The 22,591-nt window shown below is 53.2% G+C and overlaps 1 protein-coding gene across 2 annotated transcripts in view; it reads right to left on the bottom strand.

Moving 5' to 3' along the window:
• Window positions 1-22,591, bottom strand: part of STEAP3 (STEAP3 metalloreductase) — a 48,877-nt gene that overhangs the window by 23,278 nt on the left and 3,008 nt on the right. The window contains exon 1 of one of the 2 annotated variants that reach the window (XM_044242609.1): window positions 14,026-14,112. The exons of the other annotated variant lie outside the window; for it this stretch is intronic. Within the exon in view, the coding sequence (XP_044098544.1) occupies window positions 14,026-14,047 (22 nt within the window). The 5' untranslated portion in view covers window positions 14,048-14,112. Of the gene's footprint in view, window positions 1-14,025; window positions 14,113-22,591 lie in introns of those variants that run through there. 2 annotated transcript variants of the gene reach the window in all.

The following is a 22,591-nucleotide window of genomic DNA, read 5'->3' as shown; positions in this document are numbered from 1 at the left end:
GAGGGATAAAAATCATGTGAACCTACCAACACATGAAAAAAAAATCATTTGGCAAAATTAACATCCTTTGGTGATGAAAACTCCATTCATAGTGAAGGAGTACACCTCCACATAATAAAGGTCATATATGACAAGCCCACACCTAATATCACACCCATTGGTTAAGAAGCTGAAAGCTGCGATGCCTGGATGGCTCAGTTGGTTAAGCAGCTGCCTTCGGCTCAGGTCATGATCCCAGTGTCCTGGGATTGAGTCCCACATCGGACTCCTTGCTCGGCAGGGAGCCTGCTTCTCCCTCTGCCTCTGCCTTCCATTCTGTCCGCCTGTGCTCACTCTCTCTCCCTCTCTCTCTGACAAATAAATAAATAAAATATTAAAAAAAAAAAGAAAAAAAAGAAGCTGAAAGCTTTACCTCTAAGATCAGGAAAAAGACAAGGATGCCCCTCTTGCCACCTCTATTCAACATAGCGTAAGAAGTCTTAGCCACAGCTCTGAGCCAAGAAGAAAGAAATAAAAGGCATCCACATTGGAAAGAAGTAAAATTTGTTTCTGTTTGCAACTGACGTGATCTTACATATAGAAAACCCTAAAGACCCCACCAAAATAAAATAAAGAAAACAAGACAGCCCCTTCCCAAACAAATAATTCTGTTTAAAAATGGGCAAAGGACCTGAATAGACATTTTTCCAAAGACAATATACAAATGGCCAACAAGTATACGAAAAGATGCTCAACATCACTAGTCATCAGGGAAATGCAAATCTAAGCCATAGACATTTTTCCAAAGACAATATACAAATGGCCAACAAGTATACGAAAAGATGCTCAACATCACTAGTCATCAGGGAAATGCAAATCTAAGCCACACTGATGTCTCTCCTCAAACCTGTTAGGATGACTATTGTCAGAAAGATAAAAAAGTCAAAAGATAGTAAGTGTTGGAGAGAATGTGGAGACAAGAGAACCACTGCGCACTGTTGGTGGGAATATAAATTCTTGCAGCTATTACAGAAAACAGCATGAAGGTTCCTCAAAATATTAGAAATAGAAATACCATATGATCCAGCAATCCATCTTCTAAGTATATATTCAAAGGAAACAGAATCACTATTTCCTTAGAATTGCCTGGATGGCTCAGTTGGTTAGGCGTCTGCCTTTGGCTCAGGTTAAGATCCTAGGGTCCTGGGATGGAGTCCCACAGTGGGCTCCTTGCTCGATGGGGAGCCTGCTTCTCCCTCTGCCTGCTGCTCTCCCTGCTTGTGCTCTTTCTTTCTCTGATAAATAAACAAATAAAATCTTTAAAAAGAAGAGAAAGAATCACTTTCTCAAAGAGATATATCTGCACCCCATGTTCACGGCATTATCAGTCACAGTAGACAAGATATGGGAACAATGGGAAGTGTCCACTGGTGATGAATGGACAAAGGAAATGTGGTATATATACACAAAGGAATATTATTCAACCTCAAAAAAGAAGGAAATCCTGACATTTGTGTTAACATGGATGAACCTGGAGAACATGATGTGAAATAAGCCAACACAGAACAACAAATACTACATGATCTCACTTGTGTATGTCACACTGTACACCTTAAATATATAGTTTTGTCAATCAAACTTCAGTAAGGGTGGGGGAAAATAAAAATAAATAAAATGACAGTAAATATCACACCAGCCATTAGATGTTGTTATTTAATGTATTCATAAAGAAGCATGTCTATTACTATGACACATTTAGAAACATTTGGGAACTACGTTTCACTGTAACTGGTCTCCTTTGTAACCCTATGTTATTCTGTGCATGTAGGAGCATTTTTTTTTTTTCAACTAACATCTTCTTGCTTGACATTGGAAGTGTTTATTATTATTAGCATTATCATTATTAGTTTCAGGGGCAGAATTTAGTGATTCATCAGTTGCATACAACAGCCAGAACTCATTACATCACGTGCCCTCCTTAATGCCTGTCACCCAGTCACCCCATCCCCCCAGCAACCCTCAGCTTGTTTCCTAGTGTTAAGAGTCTCTTATGCTTTGCCTGTTTTCATCTTATTTGTCCTTCCCTTCTCCTATGTTCATCTATTGTTTCTTCAATTCTACATATGAATGAAATTATATGGTATTTGCCTTTCTCTAATTTTACTTAACGTAACACCCCCTAGTTGCACCCGCATCATTGCAAATGGTAAGATGGCATTCCTTTTGACAGCTGCATAGTATTCCACCACACATAAACATGTGCACGCACGCGCCACATCTTTACCCATTCATCTGCCGACGGACATTTGGGCTCTTTCCGTATTTTGGCTGTTGTGGACATTGCTGCTATAAACACTGGGGTGCAGGTGCCCCTTTGAATCACTATGTTTATATCCTTTTGGTAAATACCTAGTAGGGCAATTGCTGGGTCCTAGGGTAGTTCTATTTTCAACTTTTTGTTTTCCGGAGTGGCTGTACCAGTCTGCATTCCCACCAACAGGGTAAGAGAGTTGCCCTTTTCTGTAAGAACATTATTCTGAGTATTAGTCCAGGGGTCTCACCAGCCTATGGGTCCATGGGAACCCTCGGCAAAGAAGGGGTAAGACCACTGCTACCAATGGAGCAGCAGGGATGGCTTAACCCCCTCTTCCCACTTTCCACAGCAGTCTCTTGGGTGAGGGCTGTATATGTGTATGGTGGGTTTAGGGGGAGCAGGGGGAGCAGGAGGACCAGGAGGCTCTGCACCAGCTCTGTCATGGACCAGTTGTGTGTCCTTAGACAAGCCCCTGTGCCTCTCTGGGCCCCAGCTTCCACCCCTGCAAATGCAGATAGTGATCTTAGCTCCAAGATGACAGAAAACACAATCTTGAAAGGCTTTGGAAAACTATGACCTGGACATCTGACAAGGTGACACCACGCATGCCTATCATATGCTGGACATTTCTCTAAGACCTTACCACGAGTGATGGTTGTCTAGGCCTCACAGGACCCCACGAAGTAGGTGCTATGATTCTCCCCAACTTAAAGGGGGAGGAAGCTGAGCTCAGAGAACTTGCTCCAGGGAGCACAGAGGGTAACTGGGAAAGGAGAACGGGACGCAGGTCTGCCAGCCTCTGCAGTGAGCTTCACCAAGAGTCCTATTGTTCAGACAGAGGAGCTGTCCAGAGATCCCTTGTGGGTGGTAGAGCTGGGACCCTGTGGCTGAGAAGAGGGGATCACAGTAGACAGGGATGTACTGACTGTCCATTCCAAGAGTCAGAGGACATGCTTTGCAGCCAGGACCCCCAACCTGCTCACATGGGACTCAACTCTACGCCCTCATGGACATAGTACCTCCCTGCAACATGGGAGACCATTTTCCGCCTGGTTCTGGGGACAAGGATATTTTTCCAATGGTGATGAGCTAGCCTTTGCAGATGCCAGTGGGGCTCCCGACAATCCCTCGAGTGCAGACCTGGAGTCGCGTGTCCGTGGAAGGCCACCCTCGGCACCCAACTCTGCCTGGGTTCTACTTCTGACTCGGCCAACCTCTAGCTGTGGCTGTGGGCCTGCCAGTGCCTCCTCCATCTCCCCAGCAATCGAAGGGAGACAATTACAGCACCTTCCTTAACAGGAGGCTGTGGGAATAAATAAGTCAATATACATAAAGCACTTAATACAGCGCGGCACTCAGCGGGTGTGGCTCAGTAACAGTAAGCAGATGCTGGTGCCAGCACTGTACCCGTAGCAGGGACAAGGCAAAGGAAAGATGCAGAAAGCCCTGCCTGCCCCTCTTCAGCCCTGGGAAAGTGGGGAGTGTCATGACAGAGGCTCTGCCAGTGGCCTCGAGCTCCCAGGCCTGCATGGGGGATTTGGCTAAGCTGAATGTAAACCCCTCACGGGGACCCCAGCATTTCCCGCGGTCAGTCAGGGCTTGGACAGATCCACATGGGCCTTCCCCCGTCCATGCATCGGCCACCTGAAGACACCTGCCCTGGGGTGAGGCTTGCCTTTATGGATAGGGGGGGCAAAACCACCCTGAAGCCCCCAGACTAACTTCTCCATGCCTGCTAGCAATTTGGAGGGTCCCATGGAGGTCCCTCTGGGCCAGAAGTGTCTCCTTTGCTCTCTCTTCCCAACACATGTACTGAACTGTCTTAAGAGAATAAAGATGAGAGGGGTGCCTGGGTGGCTCAGTGGGTTAAAGCCTCCACCTTTGGCTTAGGTCATGATCCCAGGGTCCTGGGATCGAGCCCTGCATCGGTTCTCTGCTCCGCAGGGAGCCTGCTTCCTCCTCTCTCTGTGTACCTCTCTGCCTACTTGTAATCTCTGTCAAATAAATAAATAATCTAAAAAAAAGAGAGCATAAAGATAAGAAAGACATGGCCCCCACTCTTGGATGGTTTACAACTGTGCACGCACGTGTGTGGTGTGGGACACATTCCATAAGACGCATCCATCCATGACTGGACAGAGTGCCAGAGGATGGAGCCCAGCAGTAGACACTGCATCCCAAGGGGAAACCAGGGAGGGCTTCCTGGCATTTGCAGCATCAGCAGGCTAGGGGAGAAACCCTCGTGGTTTCCAGCCTCACGGCAAACTAGGCTGAATGGAGGAAGTCAGTGACAGCCAGACTTTGAATCTCGTCCGTGCTGAACCCCAGACTGAGCACCCCAAGGTGGAGGTGGGGAGGACTTATCTGGGGCTGGTTCCCGAAGCTCTGTGCTCAGAACCTGACTCGGTATTGCTTCCCTTCTGGGGGCCAGGGTGAAGTCAGCTGCAGCATAGCGAAGCCGTGGGCAGGGGCTGGGGTTGGGGGGCGGATCTGGGGCCGGTCCTGGCTGTGCAAGGACCTGGTGGTGGGATAGCGGAGTGCTGCTGAGCCTCTCTGGGCAGCTTCTCTAACTGAGCGGCTGCGCCAAATCACCTGCAGTTCCCTCCCAGGGTATTAATGGTCCCACACTTAGGGGCCTGCCTTCAGTCATAGACCGCATGGAAACCAAACACAAAGCATCCCTAAGTGCTTCTTGCCACCAAGACTGGGTCCTTGGCACTGGAAAGTGGCCAGCTGTAATGCTGTCTTGGGAGGCCTCCCACCCCAGGGGCAGCTCTGGCCACTACAAGTTCCGATGCAGGGACAGAGCTACCCCGGTTGGGGCACTGGGGTCACTTACTGGGGAGAACCCTTTGTCCCTCAGTCCCCTCCTTCAAATGGGGCGCTACTTGTTCTTCCTCCACAGTCTGAGGATGAACTGAGTTAATGGGCAAGAGGTCAGAGCCGGGTTTTCTGACGCGTGTGCTTGCGTGTATGTGTGCATGTATGACGTGCATGTATGTGTGCGTGTGCATGTACTGTGCTCTAAGGGGCTTCACAGGCCGCCTCCCAAAATTCTGCCTTCCCGGTGCCCAGCACAGGGTCTGCTGTTGGCATGAAGGCCAGAGAAGGGACAGCAGGTGGTACAAGTCCCAGAGGCCCAGGATGGGGGGTGGCGTGGGGCCAGCGGAGCCCTGTCGCCTGTCCTGTCCTCTGGGCCCTAAGGTGAGGGACTGATTCTGGCTGGGCCCTGGCTCCCTGGTGGTTCTATTTACAGAACTGGCGGAGGGAGGGGGGGATCAAATTACAGCTGGAGTGGGGATGGCAGGCTGGGGCCTGCTGGGGCCTGTGCACAGACCCGTCCTCCTGCCTCGTGCCCCACCCCCGCCGCTCCCCACCAAGCAGCGGACAAAACCCGCACTGAGGCTCCGTTGTGCAGAAAGTGGCACAGACCACAGGTCCTCATCCCCTCTGGGTGTTTGCCCAGGCTTGCGTGTTCCCTCCCACTTCCCGGCAAGGTCATGGCACGGGCTGTGTTTGTGGCTGGGAGTCATGTGGGGTCCTCTGGCCTGCCTGCCTGCTTCTGCCCACTCCCACCCACTCCTGCTTACTCTCAGGCAGGCCACTAATGGTGGCCAGTCACGCCACGGACAGCCTGACAGCCTCTTCTGCGAGGGCCAACCCTCAGGCTCACGTGGCTAGCGCAGTCCCTGTCTCGGAAGGGGTCAGGGAGGGGTCACATGGGGGTGGGGGGGTGGGATGGCTAGCTGTGGCACCTTGCGGCTGGATGGAGGAGAGGTGGTTTGTGGGTGGGATAGGGTGCCTTCCACCCTCTCCCACGCAGAGGCTGACTTAAGCCAACATCTCCGGCCCTAGCCGTCCCTGGAGACCCAGAAAGAACTAGGGTACAGCTCTTAATCTCAAGAGGCCCACCGTTATCTTCTAACTTTGTTTAGGTTTTATCTAGTCAGTAAAATTAAATTTGAGGGTTGGGGAAGACACATTCCTCCTATTACTGCTATGTTTACTTGTAAGATAAATATATTGAAAACGTAATTTGTGTTGTATAATGTTATGCACAGAATAAATCCTATGTTAACATAAATGTCAATGTGAAAGGATAAGGCTAAACATTAAAGAAACTCTAAGTATTCTTGTTGGCCCCAGGGAATGATCCTTTACAATCCAGGGAAGCCCCATATCCATCCTAGAGACCTGAGCCCAAAGGCACCAATAACTGCCCAGGTTCCCTCCTGGGACAGCTGGGGGCCACATGCACCCAGGGCCTTGCTCAGCAGCTGGGGACTTGCAAGCCCTCACCTGGTGGCTCCTAGGCTCACTTGAGCTGCTCTACCCTCCTGTCAGCTTTGGCAAGGGAGAGACTGCCACGTTCGGTTGCACGGCTGTTAACTCTGCAATCCAGCCCTGTGCTGGGGGCATCATGGAGGTTTCGTGTATATTTCTGAAGAAAGGCAAACATCCTGGATCTCACAGCTTCAAAACTTACTCTGCTTATCCTTGGGGACCAAAAATTCTTCCAAAATGCAGTGCGTATTTCAAGAGAAGCAGTCAGATCCTCACTGAGCACCCTGGCATCACCCCAAACAGCAAGGATGGAATGTCCTTGGGTTTTGTCCTCGTTTTTGTAAAACCCTTTCATAAGTTTACAGGTTTAAATCATCCCTGGTTGTCAGGACATTGATCACGGCTTGCTCTCTGCCCACTTGCTCTTAAAGCCCTCCCAGGTCCTGCTGTGGACAAAGTACAGGCCACACACCGCTGAGAAAGCACAAAGACAGCCCACAGAATGGGAGAAAAAATTTGCAAATCATTGATCTGATAACGGGGCTTGCTCCCAAATATATAAAGAACTCTTACAACTCGATCCCTAAAAGACAAATAACCTATATGACCATGCGCAAAGGAGTTGGATCCACGTTTCTCCCACGAAGATACACAAATCGTCATGAGGAACAGGCGAAGATGCTCAGCCTCGTGAGCCCCCAGGGACAACGAATTAAAGCATGACAGGCCACTTCATACCCCCTTGGATGGCTTCATCCATCACATCACAACGGATGGCTTCATCCATCACATCACAACAGAGTATCATTCAGCAACAAACAGCAAGGTAGCACGGCTATGGGGCTAGGGAACCCTGAATCTTGGAGCCAGTAGACTAAATGAAAGAAGCCAATCACAAAGGCCGCACGCCGTATGACTCCATTTATATGAAATGCCTATAAGAGGCAAGTCTACGAAGACAGAAGTAGATTAGTGGTTGCCTTGAAAGGGGGCTGCTGTGGGGGTACAGAAAGTGCTCACAGTACAGGGTTTCTTCTTGGAGGTGATGACAGGATTCTAAAATGGACTGTGGTGAGAGCCGCCCAACTCCGTGAATACACTAAAAACCACGGGGTTATATACTCGAAATGGGGGAGTTGTATGGTGGGTGAATTATAGCTCAGTGAAGTTGCTATTTAAAAAAAGAAGAAACTGAAGGATGCCTGGGTGGCTCAGTTGGTTAAGTGTCTGCCTTGGGTTTGGGTCATGATCCTGGGGTCCTGAGATCAAGACCTGCATCAGGCTCCTTGCTCAGTGGGGAGCCTGCTTCTCCCTCTCCCTGCTGCTTCCTCCTCCTTGTGCTCTCTCACTCTCCCCCTAACAAATAAATAAAACCTAAAAAAAAGGAAACTGAGATAGTACAGCCTGATGTGTGTGAACAAACAGTAAACTTGCTTTGCATGGGACTCCAAGGCCTCCTTATGAGCTTAGAGCATGGGTCCCGTGACATCAGTGCCGGTGGTTCTAAGTTATTCCCTGGTTGTGTCCCATATATCTGAGTTTCTCGGCCCCGCGTCCTCTAGAAAATTAAGTGTGTAGTCAACACTATTAATAACTGTTGTAGGGGAGCAGTGCCACAGGCTGGTCCTCTGGCTTCTGGGTGGACCCTGTAGGTTTTGCTCATACAGCTCCCGCTCTGAGCTCCAACCCATGCAAGCAGACAAGTCACCGAGGGCCATGGTGCACGTCACACGAGGAAGGTGCCGAGGTCTGAGGCCTGCCCTTCCAGCTCCCGGGATGCATCCATGAACAAGGCCAAAGCATGCCAATGAGAGAGGGTATGGAAGCATCTTCTGCTACTCTCGCCAATGGCAGAGGGTTTTTATAAGGACACACAGCTGGAAACTGGCACCTAGCCACGAATCTGCCAGCAATAGATTGGATCCGTTCCTTGTTCCCCCATCAAATGCATCCCCTCCTTAATGAGGGAGAGGAGCATACCCGGGGTGCCATCAGGGTCACTGGGAGCCTGTCTGAGTGGGCTAGGCTGGCTCCCCTGAGCGCATCCATCAGAACAGGGGCTGAGGAAGCAGCTGGATGTTTCCGACTTATGCAGGTTCAGTGGCCTTGATAAACTGCAAGGCAGGCCAGCAAGAACACAGGCTCAGAGAGAGCTGGGGTCAGATTGCAGCCCTACCCCTTACTTGCAGGGTGGCCTCAGCAAGTCCCTTTACCTCTCTGAGCTTCGGTTTCCTTATCTGTACTACAGAGTAACAATACCTACTTAAAGGAGACTTCTGAGGATTATACGGATCAGCAAAGTGCACGATCCAAACCTGTTCAATTCACTGCCTTTTCATTTTGTTCCTTCCTGTCCAGGATTTTTGAAAACCTTCTCTCTGTGTAAAGCAGGAATAGACATGCACAAATCAATACATGGCGTTCTCTGCTGAATGGAAAAATTTATTCTGAAATTTTCTAAAAATGTGCTCTGAGATAATGGCCTGGAGCTATGCACACATTTCCCACAAAGGCAATTGTAGGGAGGGACCTAAGGCTCTTTGGGGTTCAGGGAGTGGGGAGAAGAGGAGGCGGTGGAATAGGGATGGGGAGGACAGGAGGGAGAGGCTGGGGTCAGCAGTGGGGCACCAGAGTGGTCTGGGACCAGGCTGTGGGCTTCCTGAGCTCTCCAAGGATGGCTAGTCCCAACAACCAGCTCCCCCCAAGGAACAGTCATCATGCCACTGGTGTCCCCAGACCCCCTTCCTCATCAGGACCACCAGCTCCTGGATCAAACCTGCACCAGCTGCTTCTCTTGCTTCCACAGCCCTGAGAACAGCCCCCTTCCCACTGACCGCATTGCTTTCTCTCCAGTCTGCCCTCTCCCCGGACTCTAAGCTCCTCACGCATGGGAAGTGAATCAAACTCACTTTTGTTAGCCCAGCACCCAACCCCTATCGGGTCAAACCTGAGCCTCACCGGGGTCATCTGGAGGGCTTGCTAAACTCATTGCTGGGCTCCATCCTCAGAATTTCTGACGCTGCTGCTCCAGGACCACGCTTTGAAAATGACTGCAGGATACCTTTGCAAAAGGTGCTGTGTGAAGGGTGAACCACTCCAGGTTCGATTTTTTTCCTGGGTTTTTATAGTCAGGCCCAGCTCTTCACCTGTCTCCTCCGTAAGTCCTCCCTGCCCCCCTGGGACCGCTCATACCAGTGCTCTCTCCCTGTGCTCCTCCCAGCCCTGAGGGTTAGGTGCCCATGCCTCACCCCTGCAGCCCCCTTGGCCGCCCAGAGCTAGGTCCTTCCGGGGAGAAGGGGGTCAGGGCCATGGAAACATTACTCCCTGAGTCCATGAGGCAAACTCTCCATGAAGTGCTCCCATGGCCCCTCCCCCACCCCGACATGGGTCACCAGACCCACTGCAGCTGGAGGGTAAAGAGAGGGCAGCACTGGGCTGTCCCCATACAGATTCTGGGGACCCAGGAGCCCCCAACACCTTGACTGGGGACATCTTCCAGTTACCTGGCTGGCCAAGAATTCAGATGGCCTGATTCAGCATCCAGGGCTCTTCCGCTACCTCAATTTGACAGCGAAGCTGGGAAGAAGCGTTCAGTGGACCAGTTCATTACCACTCATGGCCCTCACACAGGAAGGATGATGGTCCGCGCTGGTTAGGAGGAGTGGAGGGGGGTGGGGAAGTCCACATGGTCAGCACCAAGGCTAGCGGCTTGAAGCAGAGAAGACACTCAAGCCCTTAAGGTCCTCATGCTGCCCAACCTCAGGGGCCCCCATCCACACTGTAATCCATGTGAATAGTAACTTCTGGAATTGTGCAGTGCACAACCTGTGCAGTGTTACACAATAGTTGGTCCTACCAATCCTGAAAAACGTCCTCATTTGATATTCCCTGAAAACCTACTATGTCCCCAGTAGGTATTCTGGCAGGGAGCCAGAAAACAGTCTATCCTCTTGGGGCTCTTTAAGGAAAGGCCAGCTACAGCCTGTGGTGAGGAGAAAAGTGCTCACACGAGGGCATGCCCAGGCGCTGTGGGAGACAGAGAGTGGCTTATCTCTACCCAGTGAGGTCAGGGTGCTGGCACGTGGGGCAGCCAGCTCCCTACGGGCTGGTTTATCCAGCCAGGCTGGAGGCTATCAGGCAGCAGCAGCTGAATCTGCAGTCTCAGCGTCTGGGCTTAGGTGCCTTCTTGCTTTCTAGGGATACCTGGAGCCACAGAGCCCGGGGCCAGATGGGTCTCATGGACTCTGGCAGCCCCAGACCCCTCTCCCCTTGCCATGGTGTAGGTGTGCAGAATCAGAGATTAGAGCCCTCTGTTCCTGGGCAGGAGGAGGTGTGGAGGCAGGGAAAGGGGCAGAAGCTGCTAAGACAAACCAGGGCAGCTCCAGGGGCTTTGGCCAAGGAACTCAGCCTGCCTCACTGGCCTGGTTGGGGATAGATGCATGCTTCTCCTGCTTTGTCCAGCCAATGGGACACTTTATCAAAGAAGCCTCGAAGAGGCCCTCCCAGTCCTTCTGCAGCATCTTCTTCTGGGCTCCAAGGGACACTGAAGTCAGCCTCCAGTCTCCAAATATGGGTAAGGTCCTGCACTGACTTCCCACCCACCCACCATGGGCTGGCTCTTTGCAGACCTCTAACTTTGGCAAGAATCCCTGAGAGCTCAAAAGGCTGGTCCAGGCAGCCTTGGGAGACCTCCTGACTTCGTCCCAGACCCTTAAAATGGAGGGGATCTCACACTCTGGGCTTACTTTGCATTGGCATGGGACCATTGACGGCACATGCTGGTTTGCTTTTCCATCAATATGGGCCACTTCATACTCATTTCTATGTCCCTAGCACCTAGCCTGGGACCTGGCACCGACTAGGTGCTCAATTAATTTTTGTGGCTTAAATGACTCAACCGCTAGTTTCTGGGGCAGAAGGATATTCAGAGCATAGGGCCAGAGCATATTCAGAAGTCATTGGTTGTTCTCCTCGGGACCTAATGGGCCTGCTTATACTCAGTGGTGATTAAATATCACGACTTTCTAACCCTTACCACGGCCCCGATCCTGTTGTTAGACCTGGTCAGGCATTTCGCTATTCGATACACTTAATCACACAGAAGACTTATGTACAGATGAGTTTAAACATTGGAAATAAACAGAAAAACACAAAGAGCCTCATGCAGCTCTGGCCAAAGTAGAAAATCAAACAGCAGCTGTGAGCCCTATCAGGGTACAGCCTAGTATGTGGGTTCCCACGGAAGAGGGTTTCAGGAATGCTGGATCAATGGCTCCAGGGCCTGTGGGCTTTTGAGCCTGGAGGGGGTTTGGTGGGGGGAATAACCATTCGAGATGGTCTGCCCAGTCTCCATGAAGCAGGGGTGTCCGGGGGCTGACAAGGCCCCGTTGTGGCCTCCCCACTCACACCACATGCTTTTTTCTGGACACAGATGTAATCTTTTTGCCTGGAAGTCCCCTTCCCTCCAAATGACAAAATTCAAGGTCCAGCAGAAAGGCTACCTTTTCCATGAAGCCCTCACGGTACCTCTTGTTCGAGACAGAACGAACCCCCCCACCCACCCCAGTTCTCTTGACTCGGCAGGGGTTCCAAGATGGGACCAGCATACAAGGGTGGGTACTTTCCCTTAGAGGTCCAAGGCGTGGATGGTGGTGAGGTCCTGGATCCCCCCACCCCAGTGTCCATCATCCCACACCCAGGTGCTAATGTTGACATTAAAACTAATTCCCTTTGAGAGAAATCATTCACATTTCCCATGCAGGTAAAAAGAATAACAGTTTCTGTAAGACCTTTCCTGTCGTATGAATCTGAAATAAACAATCCAAGTAAAAAGCAGGCTACTTACTATGCAAAGAGAAGTAGCTTAAGGGAAGTCCCCTAGTTCCCCCTTCCCTCCATGTGACAGCCCCTAAAGCCACATCGTGTAGAAATTCTGGGCCTCCCCGGGGCAGTAAGGTCCGTGCTGGGCGGTCCCATCCCAGCATCTAGCCTGGGCTTGACACGTAGCACACCTGCAATCATGGAACAGCAGTCATGGGGAGACGTGGCCAGACTCACACCATGGAGATCTGCCCCTGCACTTGCAATCTCGGGGTGTGGCCTGTGGAAGGCTATCGTTACTTCCATTTTACAGATGAGAAAACTGAGGTCCAGTTAGGACTTCCGTAAGGTCCCAGAGCTGGCTCTGGCCCTAGTCCCAGCCAGTTTCGGGACTCAGGCTGCCTCTAAGGTAGTGAGGCCAGGCAGCTCATTGCTGTGGGAATGACTAATAGCTGGTCACCTGGTCACATGGGGCTCTGGGGTGGTCTGCTCCCTTCCTCGTGGCTTTCCTCTGCCCTGTTGAGCTGCCCAAACTTAGACTTTCCAGCCTCTCATTCTCAGCTATTTCTGCAAACCCGGGACCGCCCTCTATCCTAGCTTCTAAACCACAGCAGCTCAGGTCCCAGGCCCTCCCTCTCTCCAGCTGGGGGTTCAGGAGGCAAGAGCAAGGCTCCACCTGACTCCAGGCACCCCACCCTCCGAACCTTCAGGGCTGACCTGAGGGTCGGGGGGTGGGGGGACAGGATAAAGGATGCCAGTCTCAAATCAGGGTTTAAAAGCTGGATTACAGCCACACACATCTTAATTGGTCCATTTCTATGTTCTCTGTGGCCATTTTTCCTTTCTGATGGACTCTTAACAAACATTTTACTGTTATATTTCTTGTAATACTGCCTGGAATCATTATTTAGACATCATAAAAAAATCATTATTATTTCTAAAAGGAAGGCTGACAACTCCTACAAAAGAGAACAGAAAAAGCTCGGGCACACACACAAACACACACACACATGCTCATCCACACACAAGTACATATACCAGCAAGTTTAGTGTGACAAAAAAAGAGAGGTCTATCACCACAATGCTTTGCAAAATAGACATGAATGAATAATTTATAGGGCTCTTTACAAACATCTAGATTTCTTAATCATTCTAGAAAAATCCGGTTCGATTACTTACAGCAGCAGGTCTGTGCTAAACCAACCCAGAAATGGTTACCAGTAAGTAAAATTTATGGTTCCCAGTGGGCCAGCCTTTCACAGACCTGCACTGTAAACATCTTTTTTTTTTTTTTTAAATACACCAGAACCCACAAAGCCATCGCTCTTACTAGCCAAAGGCACCATGTGTGATAGATCCTCAAACCCTTTACTTTGCAAGAAGGTTCCCGACTTCATGCATGGATGATCATATTTCCCGCTTTACTTTGGCAAGAACTCCATGACGCTGCTCTCTTTGCGGCCAGTTCCCAATCAGGGGTGCCTGCACCGAGGCCGCGAAGCCCTAATTCTTCCGACTCCCTGAGACGCTGAGGCACAAGGAAGCAGGCCAGGGGTTGGCGGCGTCGGCGGGGAGAGGCCCACATGCCATCCCATGCCACGGTCGACCCGTGCCCTGCCCAGACTTACCGACAGCAGGCTGCTGTGACATGTGGCCAACGCCAGCGTCTGAAGCCTGAGTCCCCCGGCAACCCCGCTGTGATCCAGGCCACTGCCTCTTGCTTAGGGCTCCCTCTGATGTATGGGCAGCCTGACTCTGTCTTTGAAGTCAGGGCTCAAGCTGACCCTCCGAGGCAAGGGACCCGCTGGGCTACTGCCCTCCTGAGCTTACACTCCAGCTCCTGGCCACGGGGACCGGCTCCTGGACTGGGAGCAGTGGCTGATGCCCGGTTACCGAGTGCACAGCAAGAGAGCCGTTCTGGCTGATACTTCCTGTTTGGGGAGGAAACCTCACTGGGGATAATGAGTGGCTCAGACTCCAGTGTCTTGGCCACAGGAACTGAGGCAGGACAGCCAGCAAAACCCAGGATGCCCCATCTAGGCCAGGTGGAGGCTGCCTCCCTGTGTGTGTGTGTGTGTGTGTGTGTATGTGTGTGTGTGAGAGAGAGAGGGAGGGAGGGAGGGAAGGAGGGAGGTGCGTTTACGCCCCGTGTGTGCATGTGTGGTGGTGGGGAGGTGCGTTTTACTCCCCACAGAGAGAGAGAGAGAGAGAGAGAGAGAGAGGGGTGCGCTTACTCCCCGTGTGTGTGCGTGTGTGTGTGTGTGTGTGTGTGTTTCTGTTTCTGTGTATCTGTGTGAGAGAGAGAGGGAGGGAGGGAGGTGCGTTTACTCTTCAGGTTACAAAGCCAAACATAATGGCTGCAGAAAGCAGCAATTTGTCAATTGCCGTGGGGGTAATTTACCGCAATCACCGTGGCTGGCATTGGCTTCGTGATCATTTTCTCAGAGTTTCTGCGCCAACAAAGCTTCCATGGTCGTCCTTGCTAGTCAGTGCCCACAGTGGGGAGAAGGACAGACAGAAGGACCCACAGACAGAAGACCGCGCTGCCACAAGGGCGAAGCCAGGATGGGCGTGAGCCTGCCTCCTGCTGAAGGCTTTTCTGGTGACCCCAGAGGCCACGCTGGCAGACCAGAGGGCAGGAAGAGGTTTGGAGTCTTTTTTTTAGTCATCGAAGTTAATTATACCATGTCCAGTCTTAGGACAAGTATATTCTACAGCTTTCCACTTGTTTGAAAACTGGTGATCTTGGAAAATGGAGGTTTTGAGTAACCCTGCATTTTGAGAACCACCCGGCTCTGGGCAGGTCACTCTGTTATTACAAGTGGCAGAACAGGGGCTGCACAGTCGTCTAACTGCTGTGTCTGTGTCCTGTCTCTTTGGCCAGAGAGACACCTCCCATAGGCAGGGGTATTCTTTTTTTTTTTTTTTTTAAGATTTTATTTATTTATTTGTCAGAGAGAGAGAGGGAGAGAGAGGGAGCACAGGCAGACAGAATGGCAGGCAGAGGCAGAGGTAAGCAGGCTTCCTGCTGAGCAAGGAGCCCGATGCGGGACTCGATCCCAGGACGCTGGGATCATGACCTGAGCTGAAAGCAGCTGCTTAACCAACTGAGCCACCCAGGCGTCCCGGCAGGGGTATTCTTGAATCCCCAGTGTCCAGCATAAATCAGGGCACACAGATTGCAGTGTGACCTTGCCCAGATGCCTTTCTCTCTCTGTTCTGATCATTCAGTTAAACAGTGAACATGAAAGCCCCCCAAACCACATTTTGGTTTACACCTTTCCTGTGCTTTGCTGTGGGCCGCTCACTGACTGTTACCCCAGAATCTCCCTCTGCTGCCTGCTGGTACTCTGGATGGCCACTCAGCTTCCCAGTGAGACTGTAGGCTCCCCAAGGCAGGGACCTGGTGCCCTGTACCCCTAGGTATCCCCACCCCTGCTCATGGTTATCTGCTCACTGGGAGTGCATAGGTGCCTGTGGGGTCCAGGGGGGGTTCTCAGGCTGCAGGTTTGGGGCAGCCCCAGCACTCCCGATTCAGTAGCTGGGGTGAGCTCTGCATTCTCTTGTCTCCTCAAACTTCTGGGTGGTCTCCCATCCCCTTGGAGAAGCTGTACTGTCAGGACCTCATGCATCCATCCACCCTTCCTTCCTCCCTCCCTCCCTTTCAAGATTTTATTTATTCATTTACCAGAGAGAGAGCAAGCACAAGCAGGGGGAGCTGCAAGCTGAGGGAGAGGGAGAAAAGCAGGTTTCCCACTGAGTAAGTAACCTGATGCGGGGCTCAATCCCAGGACTCTGGGATCATGACCTGAGCCTGAGGCAGGCACTTAACTGACTGAGCCACCCAGGCAACCCTCAGGACCTCACCATTTCTTATGAAAGCAAATGCTCCAGGTGTGAGTGGACAGGGACATGCCCATGATTCTGAGAGGTCCAGGCTGGCTTTGATTCCCCCATGTCCTGGGGCTGTCAGTGAGCCCTCAGCTATGCCCTGAGCTCCCGCTCTACCTTTGCCACACACAGCCCTGGCAGATCAGAACACTGAAGCACTGGAGCGAAGTTTACAGGAGGACAGACAGGCCCAACAGGCAGCACACAACGGGTCACTGTCAGCTCTCCAGTCCAGGAACATCCGGAGGGCAGAGCTTTCCTGGACAGAAGTCCCCAACCCCAGCACAATCCTTGGCTGTCCCGCCCAGCACAGGCTCTTTTCCTTCCGTTCCATAGGAACGGCCAGCCGGAAGCCATCTGCATGGACCAACCACCAGAGCCCTAGTCCCACCTCTGGTCAGGGCTGTTTCATCGGACAGTGGTGACTGGCTCCCCAACCCTGACCCAGCACGGGCCCCTCCCATTCCAAAAGGCCACCTTAAGTGATGCCGCATGTCTGTGCCTTTCTTGTCCCTGTCTTGGCACAGACTACACCCAGAGGGCCCATGTCACAGCCAACATCCTTCCACCATGAGCCCGGAATGACTGACCTTCAGAGAGACCCTCGTCCCGACTGCCAGGCAGGCTGGGACATGCCGAGCCCACCCTCCGGACACCCTGATGGCCATACCACAAACACATGTGGCAGTCAAGGCTCATCCAGCAGAGACCTCCACACCCCGACTTTGGGACACCTGCTGTTCCCCCCACCCCCCACCCGGAACGGAGACCGCCCCATTCCCCAGTCCCCAAATGCCTTTACATTTCCCTGTGATTGAGTTTCTACATCTCGGGGCTCTACCTTCTACAGTTTAATCTAGTGGGATAGCTCTGGAAAGCTTAAGAACGTGACTGCTTACATCCCACCTGGCTCCCAGGAAGCGGGAGAGAAAGGTGGAAGAAGTTACTGCCTGATCACAGGACAGTTGGCGCCCACCTGTCCCACAATCTGCCAGGTGACTGTGGTGACTGAGGAGGACAGACTGATCAGGAACAGCTGTGCAACTAACTGTCCAGTGACCGTGTTCCACGTGTGAGGGGGAGGGTTGCCTAACCCTTCTGCCCTGGGATGAAGTGACCATGAGGGCCTTTGTGATACTGCGACTGAGCAGTCCCCAATCCTGCCCGGCAGCCCGCTCACCCCTAGCCGATTCCCTCTCAAGTACCTGGCACCCAGTTGGTTCTGGGAAATGTTTGTTGAATGAATAAATGAGGCAGAATTTGGACAAGCATGTATAGGTAGTGGTTAGGAGCCTGAAGTTTTGGGGGGGAAGAATGGACTGAAGCCTAGTGTTTCCTCGGGAAGTTTATACCGTCAGGAGAAAAATATTACCCAATTCCCAAGAGAGCTGAAGGTTCAAATGAGCTCACAGTTATAATGCGCTCGGCCCAGGGCCTGGCATGTGGGGTACTGAGTGTTCAGGGATGATGACTGTCATTTCAGGTGTGATCCAAGGCGTGCCCGTGGCATGCCAAGGATGTGAAGGTGGCTGTGCAGACGTCTGGGGAGCCTGGATGGCTGGTGGGCCCAGCTGCAGAGGGCAGCAGGAGGAAGGGAGAATTCTGTAGCTGAATGTTTAAAAACCACCTCGAGTGGCCCTTCCCCACCTCTTCTCTCCCACCTCTAAGTTCCGTAACCCCCATAGCCTCCTGGACTGGGGCTGTGCTGGCAAAGATAGAATATGAGTGGGAAAAAGAGGCACACGTCCCACTAACCCCCAGGAGGGATGAAAAGAGGCTGCTTGACCTCAGGTTCTAATAACTGTTTAAAAAGGCGAGCTTCTTTGTTTTAAAGCAAGAGGCCCAATCTGGGTCCAGGGGCTAGGAAGCAATTTCATGGAGTGCCCATCTGACGCAGCCAGGACCGACCCGCCAAGCTAGTCTTGGCCACTACACGGGTGGGGAGGGCAGGAAGCGGGGGAGATCCAGCCCCAGGGAGCCTGGACATCACTCAATCAATTGCTTCCCTGGCCCTTCCCAGTGTGCCTGAAAATCACCCTGGCCACCGAGATGTTCTTTTTGCTGACTGGCCAGGGAATGAAGCAGGAGCACAGACTTTTCTCCCAGTCTGGAAGACTCTGGCCAGGACAACAAGCAGGGAGCCTTGAGGCATGGGCCCGTGGCCAGCTTTGCAACAAAGCAGCAGCCACTCTCCGGGCCTTAACCACCTTCTCTAGGGAACTGAGGGGGCTGGGAATAGAAGAGCAATGAACCTAGAAGGTGCCCAGCTGATAAACGCTCCAATCCCTGGGGGAAGAGGGTGGGCTCTGATATTTAATTTACTGCACTCCTAAAACTCAGCACTTGACACAGCTAATCCCCCAGGCAGACATTATCATCACTGTCTTACAGATGTATCGGGCTCAGCGTCCTTAGCAAGGTTTTACAGATGGAGGGAGTACAGGGAGTTGTGAGGACTTGGTCAAAGTCACATGGGAAAGAGCTGGGGTTCCGACTCATTCCATGGGACTGCGAAGCCAGAGGCTCTCAGCTACAGTCTGCCAGTTCCTCGGTTTAGGTGTGCAGCTTTGCACTATAGTCATTAACTCTCACTTTTTAACTATTTTGGAGCCCTGCCCAGTACTCTGATAAGTGCAAGGAGGGAAGGGCCACAGGGCAAGGACAGGAAACATGAATGGGAGGACATTTCACCTGTTTGTCCTAGAGCGCCCACAGATCCTAGGGAAGACAGCAGGGTTGGGACTGCCTGTCCAACCCTCTAGGAAATAGGTGGCCTGGACTGAGCTCCCTGCAGACTTAGAGGCCAGCGTCACCCCATGCTGACTCCAGGCCCATCCTCCTAGGTTGCCTGGCTGAGGCCAACTGGCCCATCATTCAAGGTCTCCTTCCCTTCTGTACCCCAGGGATGCTCCCTGCTCCACTAAGGCCATTTATCCATCAGTTGATGATCAAACACCTGCTCCAAGCTGCACTCCCATCACCCCTCCCCCGCAGTCTCTGTAGGCCAGGAGGGAGAGCGACAGGCTCAGAGATGAGGAAGACAGTCCTCCAGGTGCTCCTGGCTGGGTGCAGGGGGTTTCATGCAGACTCAGATTCAGTCAGACGTGGGGAGGATCTAGGCATCTGTGTTTTTAACAAATCATGCAGGTGACTGAAGGGACACATACACGTGAGACCGTTTGGGTTTGTGGCTATCCTGGACCCCAGCACCACCTTCTCCGCAATGCCACCTCTGAGAACATGTCCTGTCTGTCCCACCGGCAGGCTGCCCTGGGCTCGCCAGTCAGATAAACCCAGGTGCAAATCCCTATTTCGGCAACTTGCTACCTGTGTGTTTTTGCCAAATATCCATGCTCTCTGAGGCTCAGTTTCCCCATGTGGAACAAGATGATGGCGCTGCCTTCCTGCCTTGAGGATTAACTGGGACAGTGTGTGCAAAGCAAGCTGTCTGGCACAGATAAATGCACACTAAATGTCTGCTATTAATTATATCATCACTGCACCCTGATGGACAGAAATACTTCCCTGGGGCTATTTCCAGAACCCCGCTTCTGGAGCCTGTTTCCGAAGTCTCCCTGGACACCTGGGAGGCCTTTCTGTGCCCTCCGCCAGGGCTCCAGGACGACCTGCCCGCATTTTCTCCCGGGTTTTGGCCTCCTGGCCCCCAAAACGACATTAGCTCAGTACCTTCCCCTTTATCTACCCAGAGTGCCCTAAAGTTCTAACCACACCCTTGCCCCCAAATTTCGGGAAAATGGACAGGAGGGTTAAGTTTGCCGGGCAAGAGCGGGCAATGGTCAGCCTGGCCTCTTCCAGTTCAAGGTCGGGCGCCCCCGCCCTTGTCGCCAGCTCTGCTTGGGGCTGTGAAGCCGATGGGAGGCCTGACGGTAAGGTCCCGCCCCCGCTCCCCGCCCTCCCCGGATACTGGTCGGCCAGAGCCTCGGGAACCCGGGACCCGTGCCCTCGGCGGGCGCGCAACGCTTCAGCCTGGGTCCGGACGCCTGCTCTCCCTAGTCCCGCCCCCCGCGGAGCGCCCCTGGCCCTGCCTCCCAACCCCGCGCACGCGGCCGGCGTCCCCGGGGGCCGGGGATCTGGGTTCTCTGCCGCCGGGCGCACGTGGTGGCTCCGTCCCCGCGGCCCCGGTCGCCTGCAGACGCGTGGCGGCGCCGGGGCCCCCGAGCGGCAGTGGCGGGGGGCGCAGCGGGGAGCCGCCGGGGCGGGGGTCCCGGGCGGGGCACAGTCCACAGCCTGGCTACGACGCGGCGGAGGGGGTCACTCACCAGTCCGGCCCGCCGCTCGGAGCCGCGGCGGCGGCTGAAGGTCCGCGTTGGAGGCGGTGGCCCGGCCCCGAGGCTCCTCCTCTCTCCGCGCCCCGCCCTTCCGCGGGGACGGACCTGCGGGGGGAGGTGGCCGCCCGCCAGCCCGCAGCTGCTTATCCGCCTCGGCCACGTACCCCAAGGCCGCAATCGGGGAGCTGCAGGGCCCCCCATCGCAGTCTGGCCCTGCAGCCCAGGCTGCGGCGGCCACCGCTGACCTTCCGCCCCCGGCCCGACGTTCAGAGCCAGCCCGCCCACTTCCTGATCTGCGTCCCCTCCTTCCTGAAGGGGCTAAAGTATGCAGGACTCCGGGCTGCCACTTATCCGGGACAATGAGGGCGTGGAGGCCAGGGTGACTTCCTTAATCTGGGGGACACCTCAAATCCACTGCCATTTTATAATCGAGGGTAACTGGTTGGTCAGGTTTGCACAGATGGCAAGAGACCGAGGTGTCAGACTGGAAACCGCTTCCTTCTTTTCCGCCACAGAAGCAGCAGGCAATAGAAACCCCTTCTCGACAAGGCAGCATCCAAGGCACTGTGGCCCTGGCACTTTTCCGTGCCTTGTCCGTACATGGGGTAGGCCTTTAATCCTCGACCACTGTCCCCGGGGTTTCAAGACCTGGGAGCTGGTGGAGGGAGCTTAGGAGGAGCTGCTGGGGACCACGGGGTTTGCTTTCCTGTCTAGATCTCCTAGGCACTCCCCTGCCCCTGAAAAAAGGTGACCCAGACACTGCCTGCTGCCCTCCCTTGCCCCCTGTGGGTGGTATCACAGCACAGCACAGGTGTTTGGGGTGTCTTTCTAGAGGTGTGTGCACCCTCCTGAAGCCTTTTCTCACCTCCAACCTCACCTCAAGGCTGGGCGCTGCTGACTTACTCCCTTCCCTTCACAGGGGATGAGATAGGGGCTCTGGTTAGGCAGGGTCCCGTTGGCATTAAGGTCCCTCATCTTCTGGGAGACTGACTGGGGCAGACCCTTGGGACTCCATCTAGAAAATGCCTGGGGGGCATATTCCACCAGCACCTTTAGATTATTCCCAGGAGCCCAGCAGGGCAGGAGAGATAAGCCCTAGAGAGGGTTATCTGAGTCAGGAGGCCCGACTCTGGGGACTAAACCCTACAAATGGACCCCCACAGAGCCTAACAGAGGGTGAAGAGGCAGAGTTCTGACCTTCCTCCACAGTGGTGGGGAATGCTGCTGGGAAGGGTCTCTTCTCCCCACTCCCACCTCTGCCCTCCCTGAGATCCACCCATGAATACCTATGCTTGCTCACCTCCCACCTAGAATACTCCCCGCTCACAGCTCTCTTCAAGGCCCAGATTCCCTCCTGCCTCCTTTTGCTCCATCCTGCCCCAGGGCAACACCCTCTCGGAGCTCCCCACTCAGGGAACCCTGCCATACCACACCATGTCCCATGCATTGGGGATCTGGGAACCCAATGCCTCACCCCTGCCCTTGGATGGTGGTTTGCTGCCGTAGTGGGTGGTAAACTTTAAGAAGACAGGAGCCTGTTCCTAACCCCCTTTGGTGCACCCCCCCACCACACACACACACAGTGGTGCTTTTTAAGTATCTCTGGCTGATGGCAATCTCTGAGCATCCTTCCTGCAGTGCTAGCGAGCAGCACAAGGAGATTGAGGCACTCAGAGGTGTTCTAGCCTTCTTGGAAGGACCCTTGGATCCATCCAGCATCCCTCTACGTGGGGCTTCCCATGAGTTGGAGAGAGAGAGAGATGAAGGCTGGCCTGACACAGGAATATAGAGGGAGGAACGTCCGAAGGGGAATGTGAACTTCTACAAGAGAACACCGGGGGCCTGAGGGAGACAGGGAGGGAGGTCGGTGAACGCCAAGGTGTAGGTGGAGAGAGCACCACCTACTCCACTGATCTTGGTGCTTTGCGGGTCTGTATCTCCCACCAGGATTGGGAGCAGCTTGTCTGTCAAGGGGTCTGATGTGGGTGCGGGCTCGGGAAATGTTTCCTGAATC

This window comes from Neovison vison, chromosome 3 (genome assembly GCF_020171115.1).
Source record: "Neovison vison isolate M4711 chromosome 3, ASM_NN_V1, whole genome shotgun sequence".
Lineage (NCBI taxonomy): Eukaryota > Metazoa > Chordata > Mammalia > Carnivora > Mustelidae > Neogale > Neogale vison.
The sequence above is the reverse complement of the archived record's forward strand: the minus strand, read 5'-3'. Positions and strand labels throughout refer to the sequence as shown.